Genomic DNA, 25,242 nt, shown 5'->3' with positions numbered 1-25,242 from the left:
GAATGCAATCCTCTTAATTTCAGCCATAATTATGTGCACAAGCCTTCCTGTAACTAGCTTGTCAGTTTTCTAGACAGATTGTTCAGATGTATTAAATAAAACCAATATGGAAAAAAAAAGGGGTAATCCAAATCAAATTAATGTTATACATACAACATATATTGCTTTTTAGCTAGGCATGGTGGTGCACACTTCTAGTCACAGCTACTCGGATGCTGAGGCAGGGGGATTGCTTGAGCCCATGAGTTCGAGGCTGCTGTGAGCTATGATCGCACCACTGCACTCCAGCCTGGGCAACAGAGTGAGACCCTGTCTCTATTAAAAAAAAATTGTTAACAATACACATTGTTCAGTGTATGTGAAAGTCCATATTTACCTATTAAAAGTCTTAATTTCATTTCCTCCACACGTGGGCGTTTCTGGAGCAGTGGACCTGTCTGCCCTGAGCTCTCACCAGGTTGTTCAGGGAGGTTGCCGTCCACGTGTCTACTGCTGATAGGGTCTTTTCTCCCTCTTTGCCGGTAGGAGGGGTTGGTTCCCGTCGTCGTACACGAAGTTGCTGGAAGAAAATGAGACGGAAGCAGTGACCGTGCCCACGCCAAGGTAGCCCTGAACGTGGCTGAGCTCTCCCGGTGACAGAAACCCCTGCCTTGTCGTTTCTATAACACACCACCATCTAGCTCTGTCGCAGGCCCTGCCCTAAGCCTCAGCTCTCGTGGACTAGTCAGAGATGAGACCGCGGCTCACAGTGCTGTCTGCCGTGATTTCTGTTGTCCCCGAGCTTTGCTGCTGTGAGGAGACCCAGCCCAGGCCACCTACTCCTCGCAGTCCTGCAGCCCTCTGAAACTCCCTCCCTGTGCCCTGCCCCTCCTGGTCACTAAACCCAAGGCATGTGTTTTCCGTCCTTATCTTACACTTATCTTACCGTTCTTATCTTACAGCCCTTAACGCTGTTGTATGCTTTTTCTGGAATGTTCTCTGGCCCCGGCTGCTTGACCTGTGCTCTGTTTGTCTTCTGCCTCACCAGCTCTTTGCACCCCTCTTCTGCCCATCAATTAAACATCAGTGTTCTTGGGAGTCACCCTGGGTCCATCCTTCCTGCCTGTGCTGGGCCATCTCGTCCACTCCCATGGCTTGAAATACACTGATGGGCTTTGCTGAGCACCTCCATGCTGAAAACCCCCAGATCCGTATTCCAGATCAGATACTAACAGTAGTTATTGCCTAGAGACTGTCCAAAGGACTTTGCATTGATTTTTTCACTTAATTCTCACAGCAGCCCCATGAGGTGGGCCCCCACTTTAAAAATTGAGGAAACTGGCCGGGCACGGTGGCTTGTGCCTGTAATCCCAGCACTTTGGGAGATGGAGGCAGGAGGATTACTTGAGGCCACAAGTTCAGGACCAGCCTGCGCAACATAGCAAGATCCCCATCTCTACAAAAAAATAAACAATTAGCCAGGGCATAGTGGCATATGCCCATTGTCCCATCTACTCTGGAGGCTGAGGTGGGAGGATCGAAGTTCACAGAACCCCCATAACCCATCCAGCTAGCCAGGTAGAAGGCCTCCAGGTCCGACGTTGCATTCCCCAGGGTCTGATGCTGTCTGCAATCTTCATCCCTAGCAGAAGAGCTAAAATGCCATTGTGCTGGGGAACAAAAACTGAGTAACACTTTTAGGATGTTAAAATTTCAAGTGTTTACATTTTTTTTTTTTAACTCTTAGCTCATTGCTCACTCCAGCTTTTGCTAGTCTCCAATTTCTTTCCTTAGATTAAATCAATCAAGAGCCAGCCCCTAATTTAAAAGGTTTCCTCTCCTTTTGTCATGTCTTTTAAATAATTTTTTGGCCAGGCGCAGGGGCTCATGCCTGTAATCCCAGCACTTTGGGAGGCCGAGGCGGGCAGATCACCTGAGATCAAGAGTTCAAGACTAGCCTGGCCAACATAATGAAACCCCGTCTCTACTTAAAAAAAATAATAATAATACAAAAAAATTAGCTGGGCGTGGTGGCAGGCGCCTGTAATCCCGGCTACTTGGGAGGCTGAGGCAGGAGAATCACTTGAACCAGGGAGGCGGATGTTGCAGTGAGCCAAGATCGCGCCACTGCACTCCACCCTGGGCAATAAGAGGGAAACCCCATCTCAAAAAAAAAAAAAAAAAAAAAAATTTCTTGTGAGGATATGTTTAGAAACCGCTAAAAACATTAGTGTTTTAGGCCGGGTGTGGTGGCTCATGCTGTAATCCCAGCCGAGGTCAGGAGTTCAAGACCAGCCTGGCCAATATGGTGAAACCCCATCTCAACTAAAAATACAAAAAATTAGCTGGGCACACTGGCGTGCACCTGTAATCCCAGCTACTCAGGAGGCTGAAGCAGAAGAATCACTTAAACCTAGAAGGCAGAGGTTGCAGTGAGCTGACATCATGTCATTGCACTCCAGCCTGGGTGACAGAGTGAGACTCTGTCGCAAAAAAATTTAAAAAATACAGTGTTTTGTATTGATATATGTACTGTGTGTGTCTGTGTGTGTGAGATCAAGATCAGGTTTTGATTGGTGATGTACTGTTACTGTTGTCCTTGGTCAGGGACACAGAGGATGTTTGGGGTTTGGTGGTGAGACATTATCTAACACGTGCTGTGTCCTTTTTGGGTTTGAGCCCCGCGCCAGTGAGAAGCATCAGCACCGTGAACTTGTCTGAGAATAGCAGTGTTGTCATCCCCCCACCCGACTACTTGGAATGCTTGTCCATGGGGGCAGCTGCCGACAGGAGAGCAGATTCGGCCAGAACGACATCCACCTTTAAGGCTCCGGCGTCCAAGCCCGAGACCGCGGCTCCTGTGAGTAAAGCCGCAGCAGGGCGTCCTGGGTCCTGGACTCGCCATCCCCGACTGGGAGGCGCAGGTCCTGTGGTGACCGCCTTGCTCTGCTCTGTCCCCAGGGGGAGGGTGGTGTCCCCGGGGAGGAGGGAGGAGGGGACTTGCCGCCTTTGATCCTCTAGATTCCCTTCTTTGTCATGCAGCCTTTCACCTCCTTGACTTCAGCCCTTCTTTCATGTGGACTCTATCTTGTCAGTGAGAGTTTACACACAGTCGCCTCTAGTTTGCTAGATTTTATTAGGTTTCTTATCTTTCCTGCCTGGCTGCAGTCTTCTAGCCATTGAATCACCATTTTCTTTCATTTTCTTATTTTCTGAAGAGAGGCTTACGTTAAAAGTGGTAACTTCATCTTTCTTCAGAAAGTCTTTACTCCCAGGCACTGCGGATGTTATCTTTAACCCTAAACCTTCTAGGCACGGCGTTTAGGGTTAACGATAACCCTGAAAGATAACCCTAACCTGCCTCTGGGGGCCCAGCATGGAGGTCCTGGGCTCCCGGAACCAATTCATCCATTCCCGCCACCGCACATGTCTGCTGGGCACCAGGCCCTGGTGCGGGCTCTCCAGCTAGAGGAGAACAAGGCCAGACTCTGCCTGCCTCTTCAGAACTTCTGTTCTAGTGATAGGAAGCAGACAATAAAAAATAAAGAAAAACACTGACACTAGAAGCCATGCAGAGAATAACACAAGGTGAGGTGATGGCATGGTGGGGAGCAGCGCGGCTGGACATCACTCCCGGGCTGGGTTGGCTGAGTTAGTGCGCCCTGGCATGAGACCTGTGGGTGAAGGGGAGGAGGCTGGGTGGTGGTGTCTGCACCCCTCGCTCCAGGAGCTGTCTTGCTTTGGGGCGAAGGAGCCAGGCCCCTATACCTTGTGTCCGGGGCCTTAGTTCAGCTGTGAGTGGTGCCCAGGCGTGGAGTGTCTTTATGATATGAAACGGATGCGCTTCTAAGATGTGCCTGCCCCGGACCTACGAGTGAGCCTTGAGGAGTCTGGGAACGTAGACCTGCCTCATTGTAGACTGCATTGGCATGATTTGGTTTAGGAATGCTAGCTTTTGAAACTTCATTCAAAATGTCTTTGAAGCCAGGTGCAATGGTTCATGTCTGTGTAATTCCAACACTTTGGGAGGCCAAGGCAGGAGGATCACTTGAGCCCAGGAGTTTTAGACCAAACTGGGCAACATAGCAAAACCCTATGTAGACAAAAAATATAAAAATTAGCCAGGTACGGTGGCACATGTCTGTAGTCCCAGCTGTTCAGGAGGCTGTGGTGGGAGGATCGCCTGAACCCAGAAGTTCGAGGCTGCTGTGAACTGTGATCGTACCACTGCATGCCAGCCTGGATGACAGAGACCCTGTCTCATAAAAAAAGAAAAATGGTTTACAGTGTAGTTGTTTGAATCTGGATCCAAATCAGCTCCATACATTGTAATTGGTGGATAGGGCTCGTGAGGCCTTTTCTAGCTGCAGGTCCCCCCTCTGCCTCTTGTCCTTAGCAGTCTCTTTGTAGAAGAACCAGTCATTTGTCCTGGAGGGTGTCCCCCATCTGGATTTTGCTGATGGTGTCCTTTCTGCGTTCCCCCGTGTCTCCTGTATTTCTGTAAATTGGTAGTTAGACCTCAGGCCCTGCTCAGTCTGTTGCTGTTTTGCTTGTTTGACTGTTGTGTTTTGCTGGAGCATTTCACCAGTGAGGAGGCACGTGTGGACGTCCGTCTCTTTTTGTGATGTTAGTAGCTGTTGATGTTCGCCTAGCCTGCTGCTTTATTGAGGTTGGATAATGCCTTTTAAGGTAAAAGAATCTTGCCCCCAAAAATCACAGCTCTGGCATTGTAAGTGAGAGCACTGACACTTTGGCCAACCCTGGATAGTCTTCAGTGTTAGAAAATGAAAACGTGTCATTGTCAGTGTATTTATCGTGTGGATAAAGCTTGGTGAAGAAAGTACTGTCGCCGCCATTCTTACTGCAGGGAATTGGATAAATGGAAGAAGCCTGGTTGTAAGTATCAGTGTACTCAGTAATGACAGATTCCTCCTTACTTAGCAGTGGGGAGTGGAAAGGTGACCTGGCTTCATTCTTAAACCTCTTCGTTGGCTGGATCATGACATTCTGTCAGTGTCGGGAGACTGCCAGCGCACGGTGCACGCCTCTTACCGGCTTCCCACTTCCTCGGGCAGCAGAGCTTTAAGCACACCACTGTCCCCGAGGGCCCTGACCTGGAGGGTTGGGCTGAGCTGGGGCTGCCTGCAGGGGGCGACCTGGTGCCCTGTAGCCTCCACCAGCGCAGCTGGCCCATGTGGACACCACCGCCACCCTTCCCACCTGAGCTGGTATTCTCAGCTCACACCCGCGAGCTTCAGGCTGTCCCCTCCACGGGAGAGATTCCCAGTCATCCAGTCCCCAGCTGCCTCCACGGGCCGCACCTGCCAAAGCTCACTTCCCCAAGACCACCCTCCCTCTAACCCCCACCACACACACAGACGCGCGTGCGCACACACACACACACGCACACACCATCATCTTCAGGTTCCCCCTTTCTGTCTTGAAAGCTAGAAGGCTTGGCCGGGCACGGTGGCTCACGCCTGTAATCCCAGCACTTTGGGAGTCCGAAGTGGGCGGATCACGAGGTCAGGAGATCAAAACCATCCTGGCTAACACGGTGAAATCCCGTCTCCACTTAAAAAATATATATATACAAAAAAAAAAGCTAGAAGGCTTTCAGGCTTTCATTTTAGCAGCCTTTCATTTCTGGTTTCATCCAAGAACATTCAAAAGCCCCAGATACCTCATGAGAATGCCCTCCTTATGTGGATTCTAATCATTTCAGTTGTTATTGATTCTGCACGTGTTTGAGTGCTGACTGCTGATTAACTTCATGATCACTGAAATCGATGAGAAGGCCCATCCAGCACAGGGGTGGAGGTGACGCCCACAGGGAGGTCATGTTTATCACTGATGGCAGCTGAGATTTCCTGGGCCGCAGACCTCTGAGGCCAGCAGACTTCTGTTAACACAGTCACATGGCAGTGAGGGTATGGCTGTGGGGGAGGGGTTTTGTGGACAGAGATGAGACCTCCCATCAGCATTCATCCAGCCAGCCTCTACTGGGCGGCCTAGAGCCAAGCCCTCAGGACACAAAGAGGAATGAGACCCACGCAGGGGTGGAGTCCAGGGAGCGCTCGATGCATGGGGTGAGGACAAGGGGAGAGGCCAGGGTTCCTGGGACGCATCAGGGGAGGCTTCTAGGAGGAAAGCGTCGGAGCCAGGCTCTAAGGCACGAGCTTCAGCAAAAACACAAGGCCTGGGTGTTGCGGTGACTTGGGGGGCTCAAGAGCTGGGGTCAGGCACCAGCCAGAGAGGCAGGATGAGCCCCCACACTGCTGCCTGGCTTCTGGCTGGGCCGCGAGGGGAGTGGTGCCGCCAGCCTGTGGTGCCCTCCTGTCTTTCGTACCTTCACACCCTTCGCACCTCACGGTGGTGCTTCCTGAGCAGTGCCTGTGCTGGGACCTCCTGGGGAGGTAGAGGGATAGCGGGGCCTCGTGAAATGGAGAAAGGGAGGCACAGAAGAATGGCAGCCGCTGTCCAAGGCCCACGGCAGGTTAGAAACCCAGTTCTGAAATCTCAGCCAGCAGCTTCTTGGCCTCCACATCAGTACGCTTTCCTGATAAGACACGGCGCGGTCATCTGCATGCTGTTATTCTAACATCCTATGCAGACTGCAAAAGCACTGTGGGGAGGGACCGCAACTGTCACCCGCATCCAGCCTCTGTAGACAGCACTCCTGTTAGACAAGTGACCACGTTTCATCCAGACCAATCCCAGTCAGGAGTTCCAGGAGCGCAGCTGTGGGAAACAGCCTACAGACGCATTGGTGCTGCTCCAAGGGCGGGAGCAGGGAGCAGGGGAATGGCTTTGTGTTCTGGGCCTCCTGGCCTCGCAGCCTCCTCACCAGCAGGGAGCATGGATCAAGCATGTGTGTGTCAGAGACGAGCAGCACAGATGGAAATGTTCCCTGCCCAGTCCAGCAGCCACAGGGCACACAGGGCAGCAGAGCACTTGAAAAACGGATGGTGCAACGAAGGAACTAGACGTTTACATTTGTTTGTTTATTTATTTATTTATGCGATGGAGTCTTGCTCTGTCACCCAGGCTGGAGTGCAGTGGCATGATCTTGGTTCACAGCAACCTCCACTTCCCAGGCTCAAGCAATTCTCCCGCCTCAGCCTCCTAAGTAGCTGGGACTACAGGTGCGTGCCACCACACCCAGCTAATTTTTGTATTTTTAGTAGATATGGGGTTTCACCATGTTGGCCAGGCTGGTCTCGAACTCCTGATCTCAGGTGATCCTCCCGCCTCAGCCTCCCAAAGTGCTGGGAATATAGGCATGAGTCACTGCGCCCGGCAAATTTTATTTTATTTTAAGTAGCCATATACAGCTAGTGGTTGCCACATTGGACAGTTAGGAATAGATCATACAAAATAGTACAGTGTTCCATTTAAAAACTTGCTCTAGCTGGGCATGGTGGCTCACACCTGTGATCCCTGCTCCTTGGAAGGCCAAGGTGGTAGAATCACTTGAGCCCAGGAACTCAAGTCCAGCCTGAGCGACAGAGAAAGGACCCATCTCTAGATATACACAAAAATAAGAAGCTTGATCCATAACGTGGTGGTCAAGAAGCAGGTACCATGGCTGAGGCTCAAAAGATGGCAGCCTGCCGGGCACGGTGGCTCACACCTGTAATCCCAGCACTTTGGGAGGCCGAGGCGGGAGGATCATTTGAGCCTAGGAGTTCCAGATCAGCCTGGGCAATATAGTGGGACCTCGTCTACATAGAAAACTAACTAAAAAACCAGTCAGGCGTGGTGGCTCACGCCTGTAATCCCAGCACCTTGGGAGGCCGAGGCAGGTGGATCACCTGATGTCAAGAGTTTGAGACCAGCCTGGCCAACATGGTGAAACCCTGTCTCTACTAAAAATACAAAAAAAATTAGCTGGGCATGGTGGCAGGCGCCTGTAGTCCCAGCTACTCGGGAGGCTGAGGCAGGAGAATCAGTTGAACCTGGGAGGCAGAGGTTGCAGTGAGCCAAGATCACGCCACTGCACTCCAGCCTGGGCAACAAGAGGAAAACTCCATCTCAAAAAAAACACCAAAAAACAGAAAATTAAAAAGTCAGGCATGGTGGCATATACCTGTAGTCTACTCAGGAGCCTGAGGTGAGAGGATCGATTGAGCCCAGGAGGTCGAGGCTGCAGTGAGCTGTCGTGCCACTGCACTGCAGCCTGGGTGACAGAGCAAGACCTGTCTCAAAAACAATGGCAGCCTTTGCCACCTGAAAGCCCCGGGGGCCTCTGGCACCCTTGAGGGCCGGGGACACAGTCCTGGAATTACGTGTCTCAGCCTTTTTATGTCCACCTCGATTAATAACTTAGCTTTCCCTAACCAAAATGCCTAAACCAGCTGATGATGTTGGGGAAAGCTGTGTTATATCCCAGGCCAAACACTGGGATCCATGAGAGCTGGGAAAGCATCCTCATGTTTTTTTTGTTTTGTTTTGAGACAGAGTCTTGCTCTGTCACCCAGGCGGCAGTGCAGTGGCACCATCTCGGCTCACTGCAAACTCCACCTCCTGGGTTCACGCCATTCTCCTGCTTCAGCCTCCCGAGTAGCTGGGACTACAGGCGCCCGCCACTACGCCTGGCTAAGTTTTTTGTATTTTTATTAGAGATGGGGTTTCACCGTGTTAGCCAGGATGATCTCGATCTCCTGACCTTGTGATCCGCCTGCCTCGGCCTCCCAAAGTGCTGGGATTACAGGCGTGAGCCACCGCACCCAGCCCCTAATGTTTTTTAAAAGCATTTTTATACATGGTTTTATATCCAGCTCCTGTGAGTTACAGGTCGTATGACACTGGAATGCTTAACCTTAGGTGTCCATAGAGCATCCCACTCACCTGGGAAGCCCCACAGCTGTCCTGTGACGGCGCGTCTTATTAGACGATCTGAGAGCAGGGGCTTCTCCCAAGGGGGCAGGGGAGACTTGCCAGGACTCAAGCTAGGGGTTTGCCACAGGTCACGTGATATCTCTTTAAGTTTTTATTAACAATGATAAGAGCCTGTTATGTTGCCCAGGCTGGTCTTGAACTCCTGACCTCAGGCAGTCCTCCTGCCTTGGCCTCCCAAGGTGCTGGGATTACAGGTGTGAGCCACTGTGCCCGGCCTGAATTTTTTTAATTTACGTATTTTCTACTGCAGTTCCAAGTGAGGAAGTATTGGCTCCCTCCCAACATTTTAAATAAGCACACAGCTCTCCTTTGTAAAAGCAAGCCTGCATTTCACAGCGCGCCCTCACGTGGCGTGAGCCCCTCCTGAGAGCCGCCAGTGCCCCCGGTGCAGGCCTGCACGCATCTTCGTTTGCGTCACAACATGGGCGCCTCAGCTTCCAAAAAGATCCCAGTGGCTCGGAGCAGTTGGCTTTTCCCTGTTTGGGTCTCAGCGTCCCCCTTTTGAGAATAAAGGGGTTGAACTAGATCAGAAGTGAACTGGAAGACAAGTCCGGGCCACAGACGAGGACTGGAATGGGTTTTCACACTGAAGACAGGTGTCAGTGAGGGCCACTTTTGTTGCGAGTAACTGGCTTCCAGCTGGCTTGGAAATGTTCCTTAGGGATGTTCCATTCTGCTCAGGAGCAAGGCCACCTGCACTGGCCCTGTTCACTCTGTCCTGCCCTCTGCAGTGAGGGCCACCAGCATTCTCTGCTGCAGCCCAAGGGAAAAAGTGGTGCTCGGTGCTCCGAGCTGCCCGGGACGCCTCTGAAAGCCAGGTCAACTAGTCCCCCAACCTGGGCGCATGGCTATGCGGTGGGCACCCCGGAAGCTCCGTACAGTCGGGAAGGGGGTGTGGACCAGGCATCGAGTGATGGGTGGTCAGCCAGTGTCCACACACACATTTTGGATTCTTGGATTCTTGCGGGAGATGGGGGATCACAAGATGTGTCCACCCTGGCCGCAGTCAGCCGCTTGGTGGCCTCGCTCTATAGTCTCCAGTTGCAGCCCAACCACTCTCGTAGTGGCTGCTGGTTTCGTGGCCTTAGTGGTCTCCTGTCTTGTTGGGGACACAGGACATGCAGCAGGCAGTGCCCGCGGGGCCCTGGGTGCCGGTGGCAGTGCTGCCTGTGGCTTGGAGGTGTCCCCCACTGCAAGGAAAGGGAACAGAGAGGCTCCTGCCAGCCTTGTATCCAGAAGGAGTGCTGAGGTTTCAGGTCCCTGAGAAACATGCAGATGTTAAACGGGAAATCTGCCTGAACACGTCCAATATGTTTTTGTTGTTTCTGTTTTTGTTTGTTTTGTTGGTTTTTTGTTTTTTTGTTTTTTAAAGACGGAGTCTCACTCTGTTGCCCAGGCTGGAGTGCAGTGGTGCAATCTCAGCTCACCACAATCTCTGCCTCCCGGTTCAAGCGATTCTCCTGCCTCAGCCTCCTGAGTAGCTGGGATTACCGGCGTGCGCCACCACGCCCAGCTAATTTTGTATTTTTAGTAGAGACGGGGTTTCTCCATGTTGGTCAGGCTGGTCTCGAACTCCCGACCTCAGGTGATGCGCCCACCTCAGCCTCCCAAAGTGCTGGGATTATAGGCATGAGCCACTGTCCCTGGCCCAATACATATTTTAAAGTAAACATTGTATTACAGAATACCACAGACAGAAAAGCACACAATGAATTTTCATGATGTGACTCCGTATACCCAGCAGGACGTTCCCGGCCCCCACGATCACCCGGCATGGCCCACCTCCGTGACCATCCCTTCTCCAACACCAGACTCCCCAAGCCCTGGCACAGAGATGGCCGTCTGGGGTGGCCCCGTAGGGACAGTCGCTCAGTGCTGTGTGGTGACCTGCTGTCTGTACAGAAGCTGGTTCTGGCTCTCCCATTGACGGGCGTCTGGTGTTTCTGGTCTGGGCTGTTTCTCCAGGGCTGCCCGAGTGTCTCGGTGCCCATGGGTGTGTGCCCTGCTTGTTCCTACAGGGAGCAGGATTGTTGGGCCCCAGGCGTGCGTGCACGGGGTTGGCCCGACACTGAGTGGCTTCCAGCTGTCATCTTAGGCGTTCTTTTTCCTCCTCAGTCCTCCTGGCAGGAGTCGGTGCTTCTTGCTGCATTCTTTGTGAGGATTTACTGGGACCTTTTTAAAGTCCTGTGGGGGACCAGGAGGCTCTGAACAAGCTCCGGGGTGTGCTTGGGGTGGGTGGAGGGTGTTTCTGGTTTCTAGTTTGGGAAGCGCCTTCCCCTAGCATAAGCTGCACATGTGAGGGAGATGGTGTTGGCCCCAAGGAGTCAGATGACTCCAGTGGGAGAGGAGGGGAGGGCAGAGTGGAGTCAGGATTGGCATGAATCGTGCCTCAGGCCCAGCCATGGCCCTTCTGCAACAGAGTCCACGAATGCCAGCACCGTGAGCACATGCGACAGGCACCCTGGTGCATTTAAATCATAAATTAGCCCATCATAATCGCAGAGCATGCACCTCACACCAGCAAGGACTTCCTCTGAGGCCTGCTAGGGAAGCGTTGCGTGCCCCGCAGGAAGTCACTTTTGCGGCCATTTAAAGCCCTGTAGGATGTGCAAGGCAGGTCAGTGGCTTTGTGCTCCAGTGATGAAAAGCAGACAATGAATTGGCCCCAGATGCCCTGCCCAGGGGATCTGGGGAGGGTGGGACAGGTCTCAGGCACAGCCCTGGGGCTCCCAACCTGCCTTCTGTCTCCACAGCCTGTACACCCAACATGCAGTGGAGGCCATCCCAGAGGAGGCCTGGCCTGGGCCTCCATGTCCAGGAACGGCCTGCGCTCTAGCGCTGGCATCGGGCATGAGAGGGCCTCCCCTAAGTCAATCTTGAGAGGTCTGCGTGTTCCCTGAGACCCCCCGGGGGTGCTGGGACGCTTCCTGGGGCTGTCAGGACGGTGTGGCCGGGCCACAGGCTGGTTACACAGTGTTACACTGCCCTCTCCTGGGCGGCTGCCTGACCCCGCTCCCTGTGTGCAGGCAGGAAAGAGTGTTAAACCCTGCAGGCTTTTTGGAGTGAGGGAAAGAAGGCGCGCACACACCTGGCCCTGGCTCGCCCTGGGTGGCAGGTGCTGGAAGGAGTTGCTCCCCACCCGAGCCCTGTAGGCACCTTTGCACTTTGGTTCCACCTTCTCTTTTCCTCAGTTTGAGCTTCCTACAAGATCCCTGGCTCTAGCAGCCCCAAAGCCAGTGGGGTTTTATTTTTATTTCCTGTTTCTTTGTCATGCTTCAGGAGTCAGCTCCCAAAAAGCACACCCCAGTCACTAGATTCTGCGTTCAAAAGACCGTGGCTGAGGACCTGCGGGATCTCTGTTTGCCCCGAGTCTGAGAGGTTCTGTTTGGCACAAATGTTTTCTTCTGTGATGTCGCTCTGTTGCTCAAGCTTCATTTTGTGAAACTGTTTCCAAGTTTAGCAGGCGGCTCGTTCACACGTGAGCTCCCGACATCACGGGTGACCCGCGCAGGCAGTGCCATGCTCTGTTCACGCTCTGACACCTGGGAGGGCTGCTACCGCCTTTCAGAGCGTTTTCTGTTCTTGCCTTATTCTTCCAAGTGAATTTAAACAGTCTAACAGATTGGGACAGGGCACTTTTAAACATCCCTTATGTTTTAGATGTCTTTACCTTCGGGTCTTATTAAAAATCTCCAATACAGGCCAGTCGCAGCGGCTCACACCTGTAGTCCCAGCACATTAGGAGGCCAAGGTGGAAGGATCACGTGAGCTCAGGAGTTCGAGACCAGCCTGGGCAACATAGCAAATCCCCATCTCTACCTAAAATAATTTTTAAAAGACCAATTCTAAGCCCTCCATAAACTTCTTTATCTTTCTCACAGAACGATGCCAACGGGACTGCAAAGCCGCCTTTTCTCAGGTAGGCGTGGCTTCCTACGTGAGCCTGTGTGTGACATTGCTCTTCCCTGTACTGTCCCCCGGAAGGGCCTTCGGTGCCCAGCCCAGGGGGTCCAGCCTGAGAAAGGCCTCGGCCTGTGGAGCCATGGGGGAGTGCAGCCCCCTGCTCGCTTTACCAACTACTTTAGACCACACTGGGAGCAGGGCCTCCCCACCCCAGAGTGACCCCCATGTCACACACAATGCAGGACTAAAGAGGTGTGGGTGCCCACGTCCAGAACGCTTAAAACCTGGGATCGTTCTGCAGCAGGTGGTATGGTGTAGGAATCATCACTGAACAAAACTTTCACACTCAGAAAACGCTGCTGGGACCTGTACAAGCTGGGGAGGTGGTCAGCCGCCCAGTCTCACAGGGCAAGAACAGGTTATTAGCACTGTTAAAATCCAGTTTCCCTCGTAGAGCAGAAGTTCTGAAAGATTTTTCTTATCCCCTGCAGCGGAGAAAACCCCTTTGCCACTGTGAAACTCCGCCCGACTGTGACGAATGATCGCTCGGCACCCATCATTCGATGAGAGGACAGCCAAGGACTCTCCCGGGCCTCTCCGGTTCTCCCTTGCGGAATGATGGGCGCGTCCTGTCTGCCACGTGCTGACAGTCGGGAAGCTTCAGTGGAGAGGCCTAATTCTAATGTCGCCTGCTTAAGCAAATCATGCTTCTGTTTCACGTAGTTGGGTTGACACGTTTCTGCCTTTAAGATAAATGAGTAATAGTCTAATGACTAGCTCAGTCATTTAAAATATTTTCTTCCTATTCTGTTCAAGAAACAGTAAACTTGGTTTCAATCTTTACTGTATTTTTTTAAATGAATTTTTTCCTTAATAACAGCCAGAATAAGGGATAGTCCATGCTTTCAAGACTGGCTTTCTGCACCTGATATGAATGAGACCAGTTTTATTTTATAAAGCATGTGCTCTTAATAGCATTATGTCTAAAGAAGATATCACGTAAGTTTGCATCTTAGCATGCAAATCATAATTTTAAGCAATATAAATTATGAAAATACTATATAAATGTAATTTAACTTAAAATGTTTAAGTGTAGAGCTTCCAGAGACGGAGAAACCCCGCCCTCCCTCCAACCACGCCAGAGCTGTAGAGTGCTAAGACGCTTTGCCTGCCCTTATCACAGCCACACGTAGCACTCGACGAAATCTCCTCCGAGAGCTCCTTTTCTTGGTAGTTAGGAGTCACCGACGGATTCGCTGCACACGGCCCATCCAGGACACAGGCCTGGGCGTCGGAGTCACGGCTCCTTGTGTTCTCACTCAGCTAGGTGGCCAAAGCTGCATCCATTACCAGTACACTCAAACTGCTCGGGGTCCTGGTTTCTCCGTGTTTGAGTCAGGTACAGACTCTCAAAGGATACATGTAAAGCCAGGATGACCTCTGGTGCCTGGAGAAGGGCGGGTTTTTCAGCCTAGCAGCCATGATGCCCTCGGAACCTGGCCCTATGGTATGGATGTGAGGACTACGCACTGGCTGCCCTGAGCCTGGGGCTGGAAATCACCTCTGGCTGCCAAGGATCTGGACCTATTTTGGAGTGGAGAGTCATGGTTAAAATTCCCAGCCCGGCCCAGGTACGGGAATCCCAGCATTTTGTGAGGCCGAGGCAGGCGGATCACCTGAGGTCAGGAGTCTCTACCAAAAATACAAAAATTAGACAGGTGTGGTGGTGGGCGCCACTCAGGAGGCTGAGGCAGGAGAATCACTTGAACCCGGGAGGCAGAGGTTGCAGTGAGCCAGATCATGCTGCTGCAATCCAGCCCGGCCGCTCACCGTGTGTGTTGCGGGGTGCTGGGGCTGTGACTTATCCCCTCTCCTTTGGCCTTACCATAAGTGTAGTATCCTATGAGGCTGAGATTGGGAAAGGTTACATGCAGGTAAGCCAGTGGACGTGGCCGATGCTTCAGGCTCCTTCCAGCCAGGTCCAGCAGTGTTACCACCTGCTTCTCCTGGGAGGACAAACCAGGCACCCCCACCATGAAGGGGCTGCAGGCACCATGAACTATGTTAACAACCCCAGTCTGTACTACAGAAAGGGCTGCAGCCACATGAGAATTCAGTCCACACAAGCCCCATGGCCGTGTTCCCCACTTCAGCCACAGGGCTCAGGGAGCCCCATCTGGCGCTAAGGGGAACTGCTGGGGTGTGGGTGACACCTGGCCTTTGGCGTTCTGCCTTGGGAAGGTTTCTGGTTTTGTTACGGGATGGAAGAATAGGACCTGGGGGTCTCGGATGCAACCTGCAGACCCCGTGGCTCACCCAACCCCAGGTTCTGCCTCCCAGACCAGAACAGGGGCATGGCCTGGTCCTTGGCACCGAGGTGCCTGCTCTGTAAATATCAAGGGATTACAACTTTAATAATAAAGCAGAACTTGAAAACATTTTCTTGAGCTGTAAGCGCCTGCTGAATACAACTGTGGTCAGGACTGGCCGGGGGAGCGATGGGGTCGTCGTTCCAGTCTTTCCTGGGTGTCTGAAAGCACCGAGTAAGCAGCACCAGGTCAACAATGGTATGAATCTCATTTATTGAAAACATTATTTCTCACCTTTCTCAAATTGAAGACTGCAAAAAATAAAAGCAGTGCTTTATTGAGTTGTCATAAGCCTCGGGCGGGAGCAGCAGCGCTGCCTCTCCACGCTCCGGGAAACCGCAGCTGGCGTGTGCCACATCGGTCCCACCTCGCTTTACAAAACAGTCCTGAAGCTTAATCAAATAAAACTATTGTACACAACATTTACATTAGAAAAAGAGAGCTGGGTGTAGGAAAGCCGGGCCTGGTGTTCCCTTTAAGCGAAGGTGGCTCCACAGTTGGGGCATCGTCGCTTCCTCAAGGCAAAACAGCAAATGAACCCAAAGGGGAAGAGGATGATGGCCAGGAAGATGCCCAGGAAGGTGAAGCAATCCTCCAGCACCCCAACCCTGCAGCAGAGACGGGCAGAGAGGGTGGCACCGTAAGGACCTGGGCAGCCAGAACCCTCACCCCTCCCACCCTTGCATTCACATGGGGACCTCTGGCGAGTGACAGAAAACAGCCCCCCACCCCACCGCCCAGCTAGAGCCCACTGGCCTGGAGAGCCCCAAGAACCAGCTGCACGTACCCGTTCATGGAATGGCCATAGTTATTTAATCACTACATGTAACATTCAAAGAAAACGGGAAGAATAAAACAGTTGAAAGGACTCATCAGTTAACCTTGAAAGGCAAGGCAGGGTGTGTGGTGGCTCACACCTGTAATCCCAGCACTCTGGGAGGCGGGTGGATCACCTGAGTTCAGGAGTTCAAGACCAGCCTGGCCAACATGGTGAAACCCTGTCTCTACTAAAAATACAAAAATCTGCCAGGCGTGGTGACACATGCCTGTAGTCCCGGCTACTTGGGAGGCTGAGGCAGGAGAATCGCTTGAATCCAGGAGGCAGAGGTTGCAGTGAGCCGAGATTAAGCCACTACACTCCAGACTGGGCGACAGAGCGAGACTCCATCTCAAAAAGTAAAACCTTGAGAGGCATGATCATTTTGGTGCCACAAGCCACACACATCTGCTCTTAGAAAAGGAGCAACTAGCAGCTTAGTGATCCAGTCAGGTTTGGGCTTTTATTCGATTTCCGTTCCTTTGGTAGCAGGGGTGGGTTAATGGGAGACTACAGTCGGCCATGTTCACACAATGTCTGAAGGCCACTTATTTTGAGAAATGTGATCTCAAAGCCGCCTCTTCAACAAAGTTCAATGTTTGTAACAGACTAAACTAAAGACACCTGCAGGCCATCCCTCAAATCCTGCGCCAGTGAGCCTAGGTTCAGTGACCTGAAATCATCATCAAACCCAACTGTCAATTTCAGAGGCCCTAAAAGTAGGAAGCCAGAAGCCTAGTGCTCAGCTCAGCTCCTTAGGCTATTTCTGGAAAGTTCTGGACACAGCTGAAATTAACCACACTAGCCAGCTCAGCCCAAATGAGAAAAGCTTTGCTCCCACGGGCTCCTTCTGGGCCTCCTGGGGGCCCAAACCCCCCATCCAGCCAGTACTGGAGTGAGTGGAGAGAAAAACACAACAGGGTGGGGCTGTCTGACAGGTGATGGGACCTGGTGCTTAGTGGGGAAGGGGAGCCCACAGCAAGGCAGTGCGGCCGCCTGCCTGCAACAGGGAAGCGTGACTACCTGTGCCTTGCTAAGGGGAGAAAACTTGGCCATCTGGGGGACCCTACTCCCATCCCAGCCCCCTGGATGTTTCCAGCTGCTTCCTGGGGGTCTGGACTCATGAGGGCCACTGCCCCCACCCCTGCTGGGCAAGGCAGGCTGGGGAGCCCAAACCCCACCCACAGAACCTGTTCCCTGCTTCTCCGAGGATTATGGAAAAATAAACCAGAATATTCTGAAGTCGGGCTTTCCACTGCTGAAAGAAAAAGTTGCAAAGTGCAGTGGCTCATGCTTGTCATCCCAGCACTTCGGGAGGCCGATGTGGGTGGATGACCTGAGGTCAGGAGTTCGAGACCAGCCTGGTCAACATGGTGAAACCACGTTTCTACTAAAAATACAGAAATTAGCCGGGCGTAGTGGTGGGTACCTGTAATCCCAGCTACTCGGGAAGCTGAAACAGAATTGCTTGAACCTGGGAGGCAGAGGTTGCAGTGAGCTGAGATCGTGCCACTGCACTCTAGCCTGGGCAACAAGAGCAAAACTCCGTCTCAAAAAAAAAGAAAAAAGAAAAAAACTTCATGCCCACCTGCCTCCCTCTAGCCTACTCAGGGAGGTCCCTTCAGCAATCTCCAATGGAGTAGGACACCGTGGCTCACGCCCGCAACTGCAGCACTTTGGGAGGCTGAGGCAGATCGCTTAAAGCCAGCAGTTCAAAACCAGCCTGGGCAACAAAGACCCCCCCCCACCTCCCTACAAAAATTTAAAATTAGCCAGACACAGTGGTACGCATTTGGAAAAGGGGGATTGTTGAGCCGATTTTGGGAAACTTTTCTCCTACAGTCCCTATGTCCATTCGTTCTCAAAAGGCTCTGAGAAGTCCTGCAGCACTCTTGTACCCAGTGTTTCCCAAACTCACACAATGCCACCTGTCTGTGTGGAGGGGCTGAGCTGGGCTGCAGGGCACACCATGAAGCTCCAAGGCAAAGCCAAGCAGAAGACCAGAGTCTGCCAGGAAAGTTTCTACTTCCTGTGTGGGCTTTTACGAAAGTGTCCCCTATTTAAGCCCCAGAAGGTCGTCAGGCCACCACACTTGTTCAGCCTTGCCCAGGGCTGCCCCTGCCAGTCCAGACTGGGCAGGACACCTCCACCCAGCCCTGCCAAGTGCAGCACGCCCTGCCTGGCTCTAGGACCTTCTCCCCCAGGTGCCACAGCTCCCAAGACCACACAGTCCAGGTGGGGGAGCCTCGGGAAGGCCAAGCACCAGCTGTGTCCCCACAGATGGCCATGACAGGTTCCGGGGGAGCTGGAGGGAGCCAGTGGCCTCAGGCCTCTCAGGGGAGCTTCCTCTTCCCTTTTCTTCCTGGCATCTACAGTCAAATCCCAGGAAACACACTGGCTGTATATTCTGGTTAGAAAATGTCCCATGAAAAAGCAGACAGGGAGGGTGAACCGGCTGAGAAATCCTTCTAGGGGAGAAGCCCGCACCCCCCAGAGTGGTCCCCAGTGTCACCGGGCACCCCTCAGCCAGCCCAATCAGTGACCATCTGAGCACCTCACCTCAGGACCAAAGCTGCTGAGAGGCAGGGCTGCAGGCAGAACTGACTGCCTGTTCAAAGGCCCAGAGATGCCTGGGAGGAAGCTGGGCAAAGGGGTGTGGGTGGGGAGCCCAGCTGGAGCCCGCCCATGGGGCGCAGCAGAGACATCCAGGTGTGATGGTGCAATGGGCAGGGGTGGGGCTTCACAGTGCTGCCTGGGGGCCCCGCCCACACCAGCCTCCCACCTGCAGCTGCTGCTCGCGCCTGGGACTCAAGTCAAGCAGCGCCCTCCTGCTTCCTAATTCTCCATCCAGACCCAAAACCCACCTACTCTGTCAGAGCTGAGAAGTGCAGGAAGGCTGCTCACTCTTGCTGCACTCCCACTGCCACGGGCCAGGGCGCCGGCCCACCTGAGTGCTAGGATTTCCAGCAGCGCCAGCCCAGCCCACCCAGGCCCCGGCACCTCACTTCCCAGCACCTTGATTCCCAGCCCTGGGGCTGCAAGCAGCACAATGGGCCAAACCTAATGCGCTGACCCCACGGCCTCCCAGGCACAGGGAAACACCCTCCTTCCAACCCACGGAATTTCTGTCCAGACCCATCCCATCCTCAGCCAGAGCACAGGGCTGGGCCGTTTGTGCCACCCTGGCCTGAGCCCCTCAGTCCAGGGACCCACTCCGGCACCTCCTAAGGCAGCCTCCCCATCCCTGGTCCATTCAACCCCCACCCTCCTGCCCACCTCCACACTGCTTAAAGAGAGGGTAGGAGGGCCAAGGCCCCCGGGTCTCTGGGGAGAGCAAGCCTGTTTCCCTGCAGTGCAGCCCGGGAGCTGGACAGATCCAGCTGTCCCAGGAGGCTCAGGCCTCTGCCAGCAACAGAAGGCTGTGATCCAGACCCGAGAACCCCGGCCCGGGAGAACGAGCACTTGGGCCTGAGAGCTCTGAACGGGCTTCGAAGGCCCGAGGGCTGGCCAGGAGAGTTCGGCCCTCACCTCTGGCTCTGGGGTCAGCCTAAGGGTGGGCAGCATTCCCTACCCCCCAGGATTCCACAGCCGTACCCACAACTTCAAACGCCAAGAGGCGCTGAAGGCAGAACTTGCTGTCACTTGACAGCAAACTCACCTGGCAGCAACATGTGACCTGAACTGGTGTGTGGCTATTTATAGTCGTAATTTATCCTACTTTATCTGAATATTCATGTCTTGCTGCAGAAATATTAAAGTTTTAACTGCAGTACTGCCCTAGACCTCAAAAGGAGTGTTGGCATCATTTACTTTTTAAAACCCCAAATCTTCTGAACTGAGAAACACAATCCAGATTCTAGGTCAAGACTCCCCAAGCTGCAGGGCAGTCCCGTCCCCAGCACTGGAGGGCAGAAGGGGAACCCCTGCCCCGGAACACCTGCGGTCCCCACAGCCTCGAGTTCTCCTCCCTTCCAAACCCGGGAGAGCCCACCTGAGTTGGTGAGGTGGGTTTCAACCTTCTCAACCGCTCTGGTCCTGACCGGCTCTCTCTAGCCGCCCCTCCCCCATTCTTGTGCAATAAGCCACGCGGCCAGGGAGGGACCATGGCCACTGGCGAAATTAGGGAACTGACTAATTCCAAGAGCACTCCCTTAAGGCGACTCCAGTCCTGCAGTGAAAGTGGCCAGTCATGCCACTGTCATCCACCCCAAGCTGGGCCCTGCGACAGTAGAGGCCGCGGGGCTCCCGCCTCACCAAGGACAGAGGGGGCTGGCAGCAGGGCTCTGAGCTGCCCAGGGAGAAGGCCATCCTCGCCCTTCCTGTGTCCCCACAGGCACTTTACAGGAGGCTGAAGCTCAGGGTGTGTCCAGGGACTCCCAGCCGGGAAAGGCGTGGCTGGGATCTGAACCCAGATGGGCTCCCCAGTCACGAGCACCCATCCTGCAGGTCCCAGTTCTCCCTCCCAGGCAGCCCCCAAAGGCAGTGTCACAGGGGGCTGGCCTCAGGGCACCAAGCTGCCCTCTGCGCACACGGTGGCCTCGAGGCACCATCCATGCCCAGGAACAACCCCAGACCACCACCCCGCTGGAAGGCCAGGCCTCGCCAGGAAAAGGGGAGACACAGGGCTTCCTCAGAGGGCTGTGGGCCTGAAGCCATGCTCAGCGCAGGGTGAGGTGGCCCCAAAGCAGCTCCAGCCAGGCTCTGGCTGTCCCAGGGTGTCCACTCCCCACAGGGGAGCTGCCTGGCTTAGGGACAGTTCACCAGGACCTCCCAGGGCCATTCCCAGCAAACCCAATGGCCAGGGCCAGCCCTCGCCTCCCCTGTGGAAGAAAGGCCTGAGCAGGTGCCCGGAGACTCTGCCTGTCACCACACCCACCCCAGCAGTGCCACTTGGCCCACAGCTGGGGGCTGAGCCCAAGGTCAGAGACTCAGGAGGCCACTGAGGCAGCACTTGGGCACCAAGGTCTGCAGCCCTGCCCAGCGAGCAGCCCAGGCCCAAGCTCCGGCCCATCCGCTGCCCCCACACCTCAGGCCAAGACTGTCAGGACGGGGACAGCCCACAGGCCATACATATGGGCAGAGCCATCCCAGCTAACTCAGCCACTTCCTCAACCAGGGGAGCTCTGGCTTCCAGGTCACAGGTGGTAGGAGGGAGCAGCCCCTCCACCTCCATCATCTGGAAGCCCAAGGCTGTCACAGGCTCCTTCCCCTCCAGCCCCTCCCGGGCTCCACAGTCACCACCCCGTGCCCTCCACAGCCCACCTCTGCCCCCCAAGGGCCGTGGCAGCCTCCACGCTGGCCACTGAGCCGCACCCTGGACCTCTGAGCGACATCCGCTCTCCACAGCTGTTCTTTTCACCTTACCTAGGAAAAGTGAAATCCTTTCCAGGATTTCCTCTCTCTGGTCACCCCCAAAACTAAATACCCAGTGACAGCCCAGCCACTACTCATGGGGGCCTGGTGCAGGCCAGGGGCCTTCCCCACTCCTGCCTTCCCCGCTTGCAGGGCGCAGGCTCTGCTCCAGCCCAGGAGAGCCTCCCAGCGCAGCTACCTCATCCTGCACCTAGGTACAACCACACCCCCAGCAAAGAATGACTGGCCTCCCTGGGCAAGGGAGAACCTGGCTTCAGGGAGGCCCAGGCCTTGGGCAGGGCAGGGCAAGGCAGGGCAGGGGTGAAGCAGGAGGGTGGGAGGAGCAGGGACATATCCGCCGCCGGGCTGCGGAAATGCTTCCTCATAAACGGCTAAAAAGGGAAGATGGAGTCAGGCAGCTTCAGCAAAGGCTTGGCCAGGGCAGCAGAGCCACAAGGGACACGGGCTTCTCTGGCCAAGCCTCACTCAGAAGGACTAACAGACGTGTGACTTGGGCAAATTCCTGCCATGCCACCAGGCAGGGAGGGGGACAGAGCCCAGCGGGCTGGACCTGGGGCAGGAGGAAGTGTGGTCATGTGAGTGGTATCCTGTCTCCCAGGCCAAGACGCCAGGCGGCGGCCAGACGTGTGTGTTGTGTGTTCAGGGAACCGTCTCCACTCTCCTCGCAGAGAGGAGTGGCCCAGGGACCACACACCCCACCCACGCCAGCAGCAGAACACCCAGCCCCCTGCTCGCCCTCTGGCTGCCGCAGGGCACAGGGGCCCATCCCATGCCCAACGCAGCTGCAGAGGCAAAGCCTCGGGGAGCCAGAGCCACTCTCCAGCATCCAAGGCACCACGGGCAGAGCGCAGGGACGTGTGTGCTGGGAGGGCCTGGCTGCAACCCAAGGGGTCGCCGCAGGATCCAAGAGTGCTCTGGTCCCAACTTAAAGGACTAAGGACCCCCCAACCTTGTCCAGAGAGGACCCAGCCTCCACCCTGCCTGGTGCAGCTGCCCAGAGGCAAAGAGCAGTGATCAAGTAACCAAGGACCCCACACCCCTGCAGCCTCTGAGGGCCGAGCCCAAGATCCTTCCCAGCAGAGCACAGTCTGACCCCGCTCCAGGTTCTGCATAACTGGAGAGCACCTCCAGGTTAGCGGAAGCCATGGGCCTCTGCAGGGACACAGTTCCCACCTAGGGAAGGGGAAGTGGCAGGGCCAGTGCCCCCATACCGACAGCAACTGCGCCACCACCTCGGCGCCCCCCAGCCCTGGGATATCTGGGCCATCCCTCGCTGCCGCTGGTCTCCCACCTCTCCAAGTTCAGGGGTTTGGGCAGAGAAGAGCTAAGAGTTTCAGAGACACCTCACCAGACACCCCCACGTCCCAGGTGGGGAAACAGGCCCCGCTGTTCCTGGCAGGACCAGGACCGGAACCCGGCTCCTCCGGCAGGCTGGACACCGGGATGGCAGGGCATGGACAATGACACGCAGGCAGACCCTCTGCTCCTCCATGTTCTGAGTCCCCTCCATGTGCCTTCGCACTCACACAGCTCTGCATACATCCCCCCATCACACATCCCCCCAACCCGGTGCAGCTCCGGGAGAGAACTATGTCCCGAAGGCAGCCAGCGCCCCACCCTGCCCTCCCTCCACCTTCACTCCAAAGGCTAATGTTTCTGCTGGGTGGTGACCAACTGTGTCAAACTGACGTCCCAGTTAGGATTTGTCACGGGGTCCCTGTGCAGGCAAGCAGCCACAACCTGCCCCCGAGGTCCCAGCCTCTTGTCCCCACCTCTAGGTTGCCCTTCCTTCCCAGGAAGTTGCCTGGTAAGGCTCTGAAATCACTCACTTCCCCGTGACTCCACTCTAGGCCTTACACACACACTTTTGAAATCAAGTCTAAGTCCAAACCAGGGTTTCTTAATTCCATCTCAGTGGCTTCAACTTCCTCCTCCCAGACACAGCTGAAAACCCTGTCCCCGCCAACTCTGCCCCTACTTTCTAAGCAATCTGAACACCCCCAGCTGCCAAGGGTTTATATTTAATTAATCCTTATTTAAATGTGAATCCTCAAAACCTCCACAAAACAAGCCTCTAGCTGCACCTTGGGGCCCTATAAAAACCAAAAAGTGTGTGCAGGTCCAATGCGAGGATATGAAAAAAATAACTGCTGCCTCAAAGAAACACGGGGTTTCCATCCTGGTCCAGCTCGTGGAAGAGCGTTTCAAGCCAACTTTGGATAAAGCAGCTCTTACAGCCGTCGCTTCTCCCACTGAGGTCTGTCCTGCTGGTGCACTTACTTCCAAATGCCCCTTCCGGGAAAACGAAACCTTCCACCACCTTCGACGATCAACTGCAGAGTAAACTTGCGGAAATTGAAGGAAAAAGCAGACACCTGATTCCTTGCAAGTCCCAGAACAAAGACGAAAGGACCACGAGTCCCGTTGTTACCATTTCTACATCCCAATCACTTGGGGTGCAATGCCCCAAGATCTAGGAAAAGGAATCCACCCTTTTACCCCCACAAAATGTGTTCAGAGCCAAGGGTGAGCGGACCCGCACTCTCCCACACCGCATTCGGGCAGCCTGTCTGTCCCTCCCATAAAGGGCTCTGGTCAAGATCCAAGTCAAGCCGGACCCACTCCCACAAGCAGAGCTGTGAGGTCCTGGGGGTTAGGGCGGGGGTTCTCAGAGCTTCCAGGGCCAGTCCCCAGGCTGCAGACCCACTCACCTGCAGACGGGACAGCCTCCCACGACCACGATAGAGTTGGCAGGATAGCGGGTGACGGTCCGGCTGTGGATGTTGTAGACCCTGGGATGGTGGGTGGGTATCCCTGTGGGCGGGAAAGCAGGTCATTAGGGTGCAGGGAGGAGAAATCGGACCGCCACGGGGACTACCCATCCTGTCCCCCCAACCTCTACCCCGCTAAAAAAGCCCCGGTCTTTTCCACCCTCGGGACGGCCACCGCGGGCCTGATTCGGCGCTAATCTGCCAACAGCGAGCGCCTCGTGACACAAAGTTCATCTGGGGCAGGGATCCGGCCCCGCCGGGTTACGACGGGCCCGAGGACTAGAGCCCCGGGGGGGAGGCTGGCCCTCGGCGGCGCCGGGTCCCGAAGCCAGCCCGGGGACCTCCAGCTCCAGGAAGGACCCCCGGGCGGGCCCCACCCGCCTCCGGACGCGCGTCCCCCGACCGGGCTTGCCACCTCGGAAGCCGCCGGCGGGGAAAGTTGGTTACGGGCCCACCTGTGACGAGGTAGGGGTAGGGCGGCGGCGGGGGCGCGGCGGGGATGGCGCCGTAGCCGTGCGGGCCGCACGCGTAGTCGCCCTGGCCGGCCTCCAGGTTGTAGGCGGGCGGCCGCTCCTGCAGCAGCGGCTTGTGGTCCATGGCGGCCCGGCCGCGCCCGCCGCTCCGGCCCGGCTCGGCTCGGTCGGCCCCGGCGGGGGACGCGGCGGCGGCGGCGGGGACGCGGCGGACCGGGTAGCTCGGGCCCCTCTGAGGCAGACGCGGGGCGGGGCGGGGCGGGCGCGAGCCGCGGGCTTCCCCCGCCCTCCCGGGCCCAGTCACAAGACCGGGGTCACGTGGGCGGCGGGAGGCGGGGCGCGGGGGCAGGGCCGGCGGGGCGTCTTAAAGGGGCCGCGCCCTCCCGAAGCCGCCCAGCCGGCTGCGCCTCTGCACTCCGCCCCGCCCCGCCGCCGCTGCGCTCTAGACCTCCCGTGGCGGGGAGACCACCCCCCCCCGCCCATCCCCCACGACGACCCAGAGACGCCCCATAGGGTCGTGACCTTTAGGGCTCGCGGATGCACCCCCACCTCCCCCTACGCCCCGATCTCCCAGGCCGGCCGAGGTCCCCCTACCCGTGGAGGAGGGGGAGGGCGGGGCCTGAGAGGGGGCGGGGCCGGGTGGGTCCCAGGCCGCC

The 25,242-nt window shown here is 55.4% G+C and overlaps 2 protein-coding genes across 4 annotated transcripts in view; one reads left to right on the top strand and one right to left on the bottom strand.

Moving 5' to 3' along the window:
* The window catches only part of BAIAP2L1 (BAR/IMD domain containing adaptor protein 2 like 1), a 109,924-nt gene extending 96,298 nt beyond the window's left edge, over nucleotides 1-13,626 (top strand). For both annotated transcript variants that reach the window (XM_016945059.4, XM_009453667.5), the window contains 4 exons: nucleotides 526-603; nucleotides 2,659-2,839; nucleotides 12,762-12,799; nucleotides 13,275-13,626. In XM_016945059.4, the coding sequence (XP_016800548.1) occupies nucleotides 526-603; nucleotides 2,659-2,839; nucleotides 12,762-12,799; nucleotides 13,275-13,350 (373 nt within the window). In that variant the 3' untranslated portion in view covers nucleotides 13,351-13,626. The remainder of the gene's footprint in view (nucleotides 1-525; nucleotides 604-2,658; nucleotides 2,840-12,761; nucleotides 12,800-13,274) is intronic.
* On the bottom strand, nucleotides 374-24,840 carry BRI3 (brain protein I3). 2 transcript variants are annotated; one of them, XM_063813798.1, is made up of 3 exons: nucleotides 24,569-24,840; nucleotides 24,054-24,156; nucleotides 374-559 (listed from the first exon to the last, which is right to left on the bottom strand). In XM_063813798.1, exons 1-3 carry the CDS (start codon nucleotides 24,708-24,710, stop codon nucleotides 487-489), a joined length of 318 nt encoding a protein of 105 aa, XP_063669868.1. In that variant the 5' UTR covers nucleotides 24,711-24,840; the 3' UTR covers nucleotides 374-486. The 2 variants fall into 2 exon arrangements, with proteins under 2 accessions (XP_063669868.1, NP_001239480.1); NM_001252551.1 differs by lacking the exon at nucleotides 374-559 and adding an exon at nucleotides 15,344-15,760 and having other exon boundaries at nucleotides 24,569-24,833.
* Between the last annotated feature and the right edge of the window lie 402 nt (nucleotides 24,841-25,242).

The sequence above is a fragment of the Pan troglodytes genome, chromosome 6 (assembly GCF_028858775.2).
Source record: "Pan troglodytes isolate AG18354 chromosome 6, NHGRI_mPanTro3-v2.0_pri, whole genome shotgun sequence".
Lineage (NCBI taxonomy): Eukaryota > Metazoa > Chordata > Mammalia > Primates > Hominidae > Pan > Pan troglodytes.
The sequence above is the reverse complement of the archived record's forward strand: the minus strand, read 5'-3'. Positions and strand labels throughout refer to the sequence as shown.

Bases quoted from the DNA above. Each gene is read 5' to 3' on its own strand.
- BRI3 (NM_001252551.1), bottom strand. From the start codon at position 24,710: ATGGACCACAAGCCGCTGCTGCAGGAGCGGCCGCCCGCCTACAACCTG. The intron at 24,157-24,568 runs GTGGGCCCGTAA...TCCCGCCCACAG, and splicing joins CTACCCCTACCTCGTCACAG to GGATACCCACCCACCATCCC. The intron at 15,761-24,053 runs GTGAGTGGGTCT...TCTCTGCTGCAG, and splicing joins GGAGGCTGTCCCGTCTGCAG to GGTTGGGGTGCTGGAGGATT.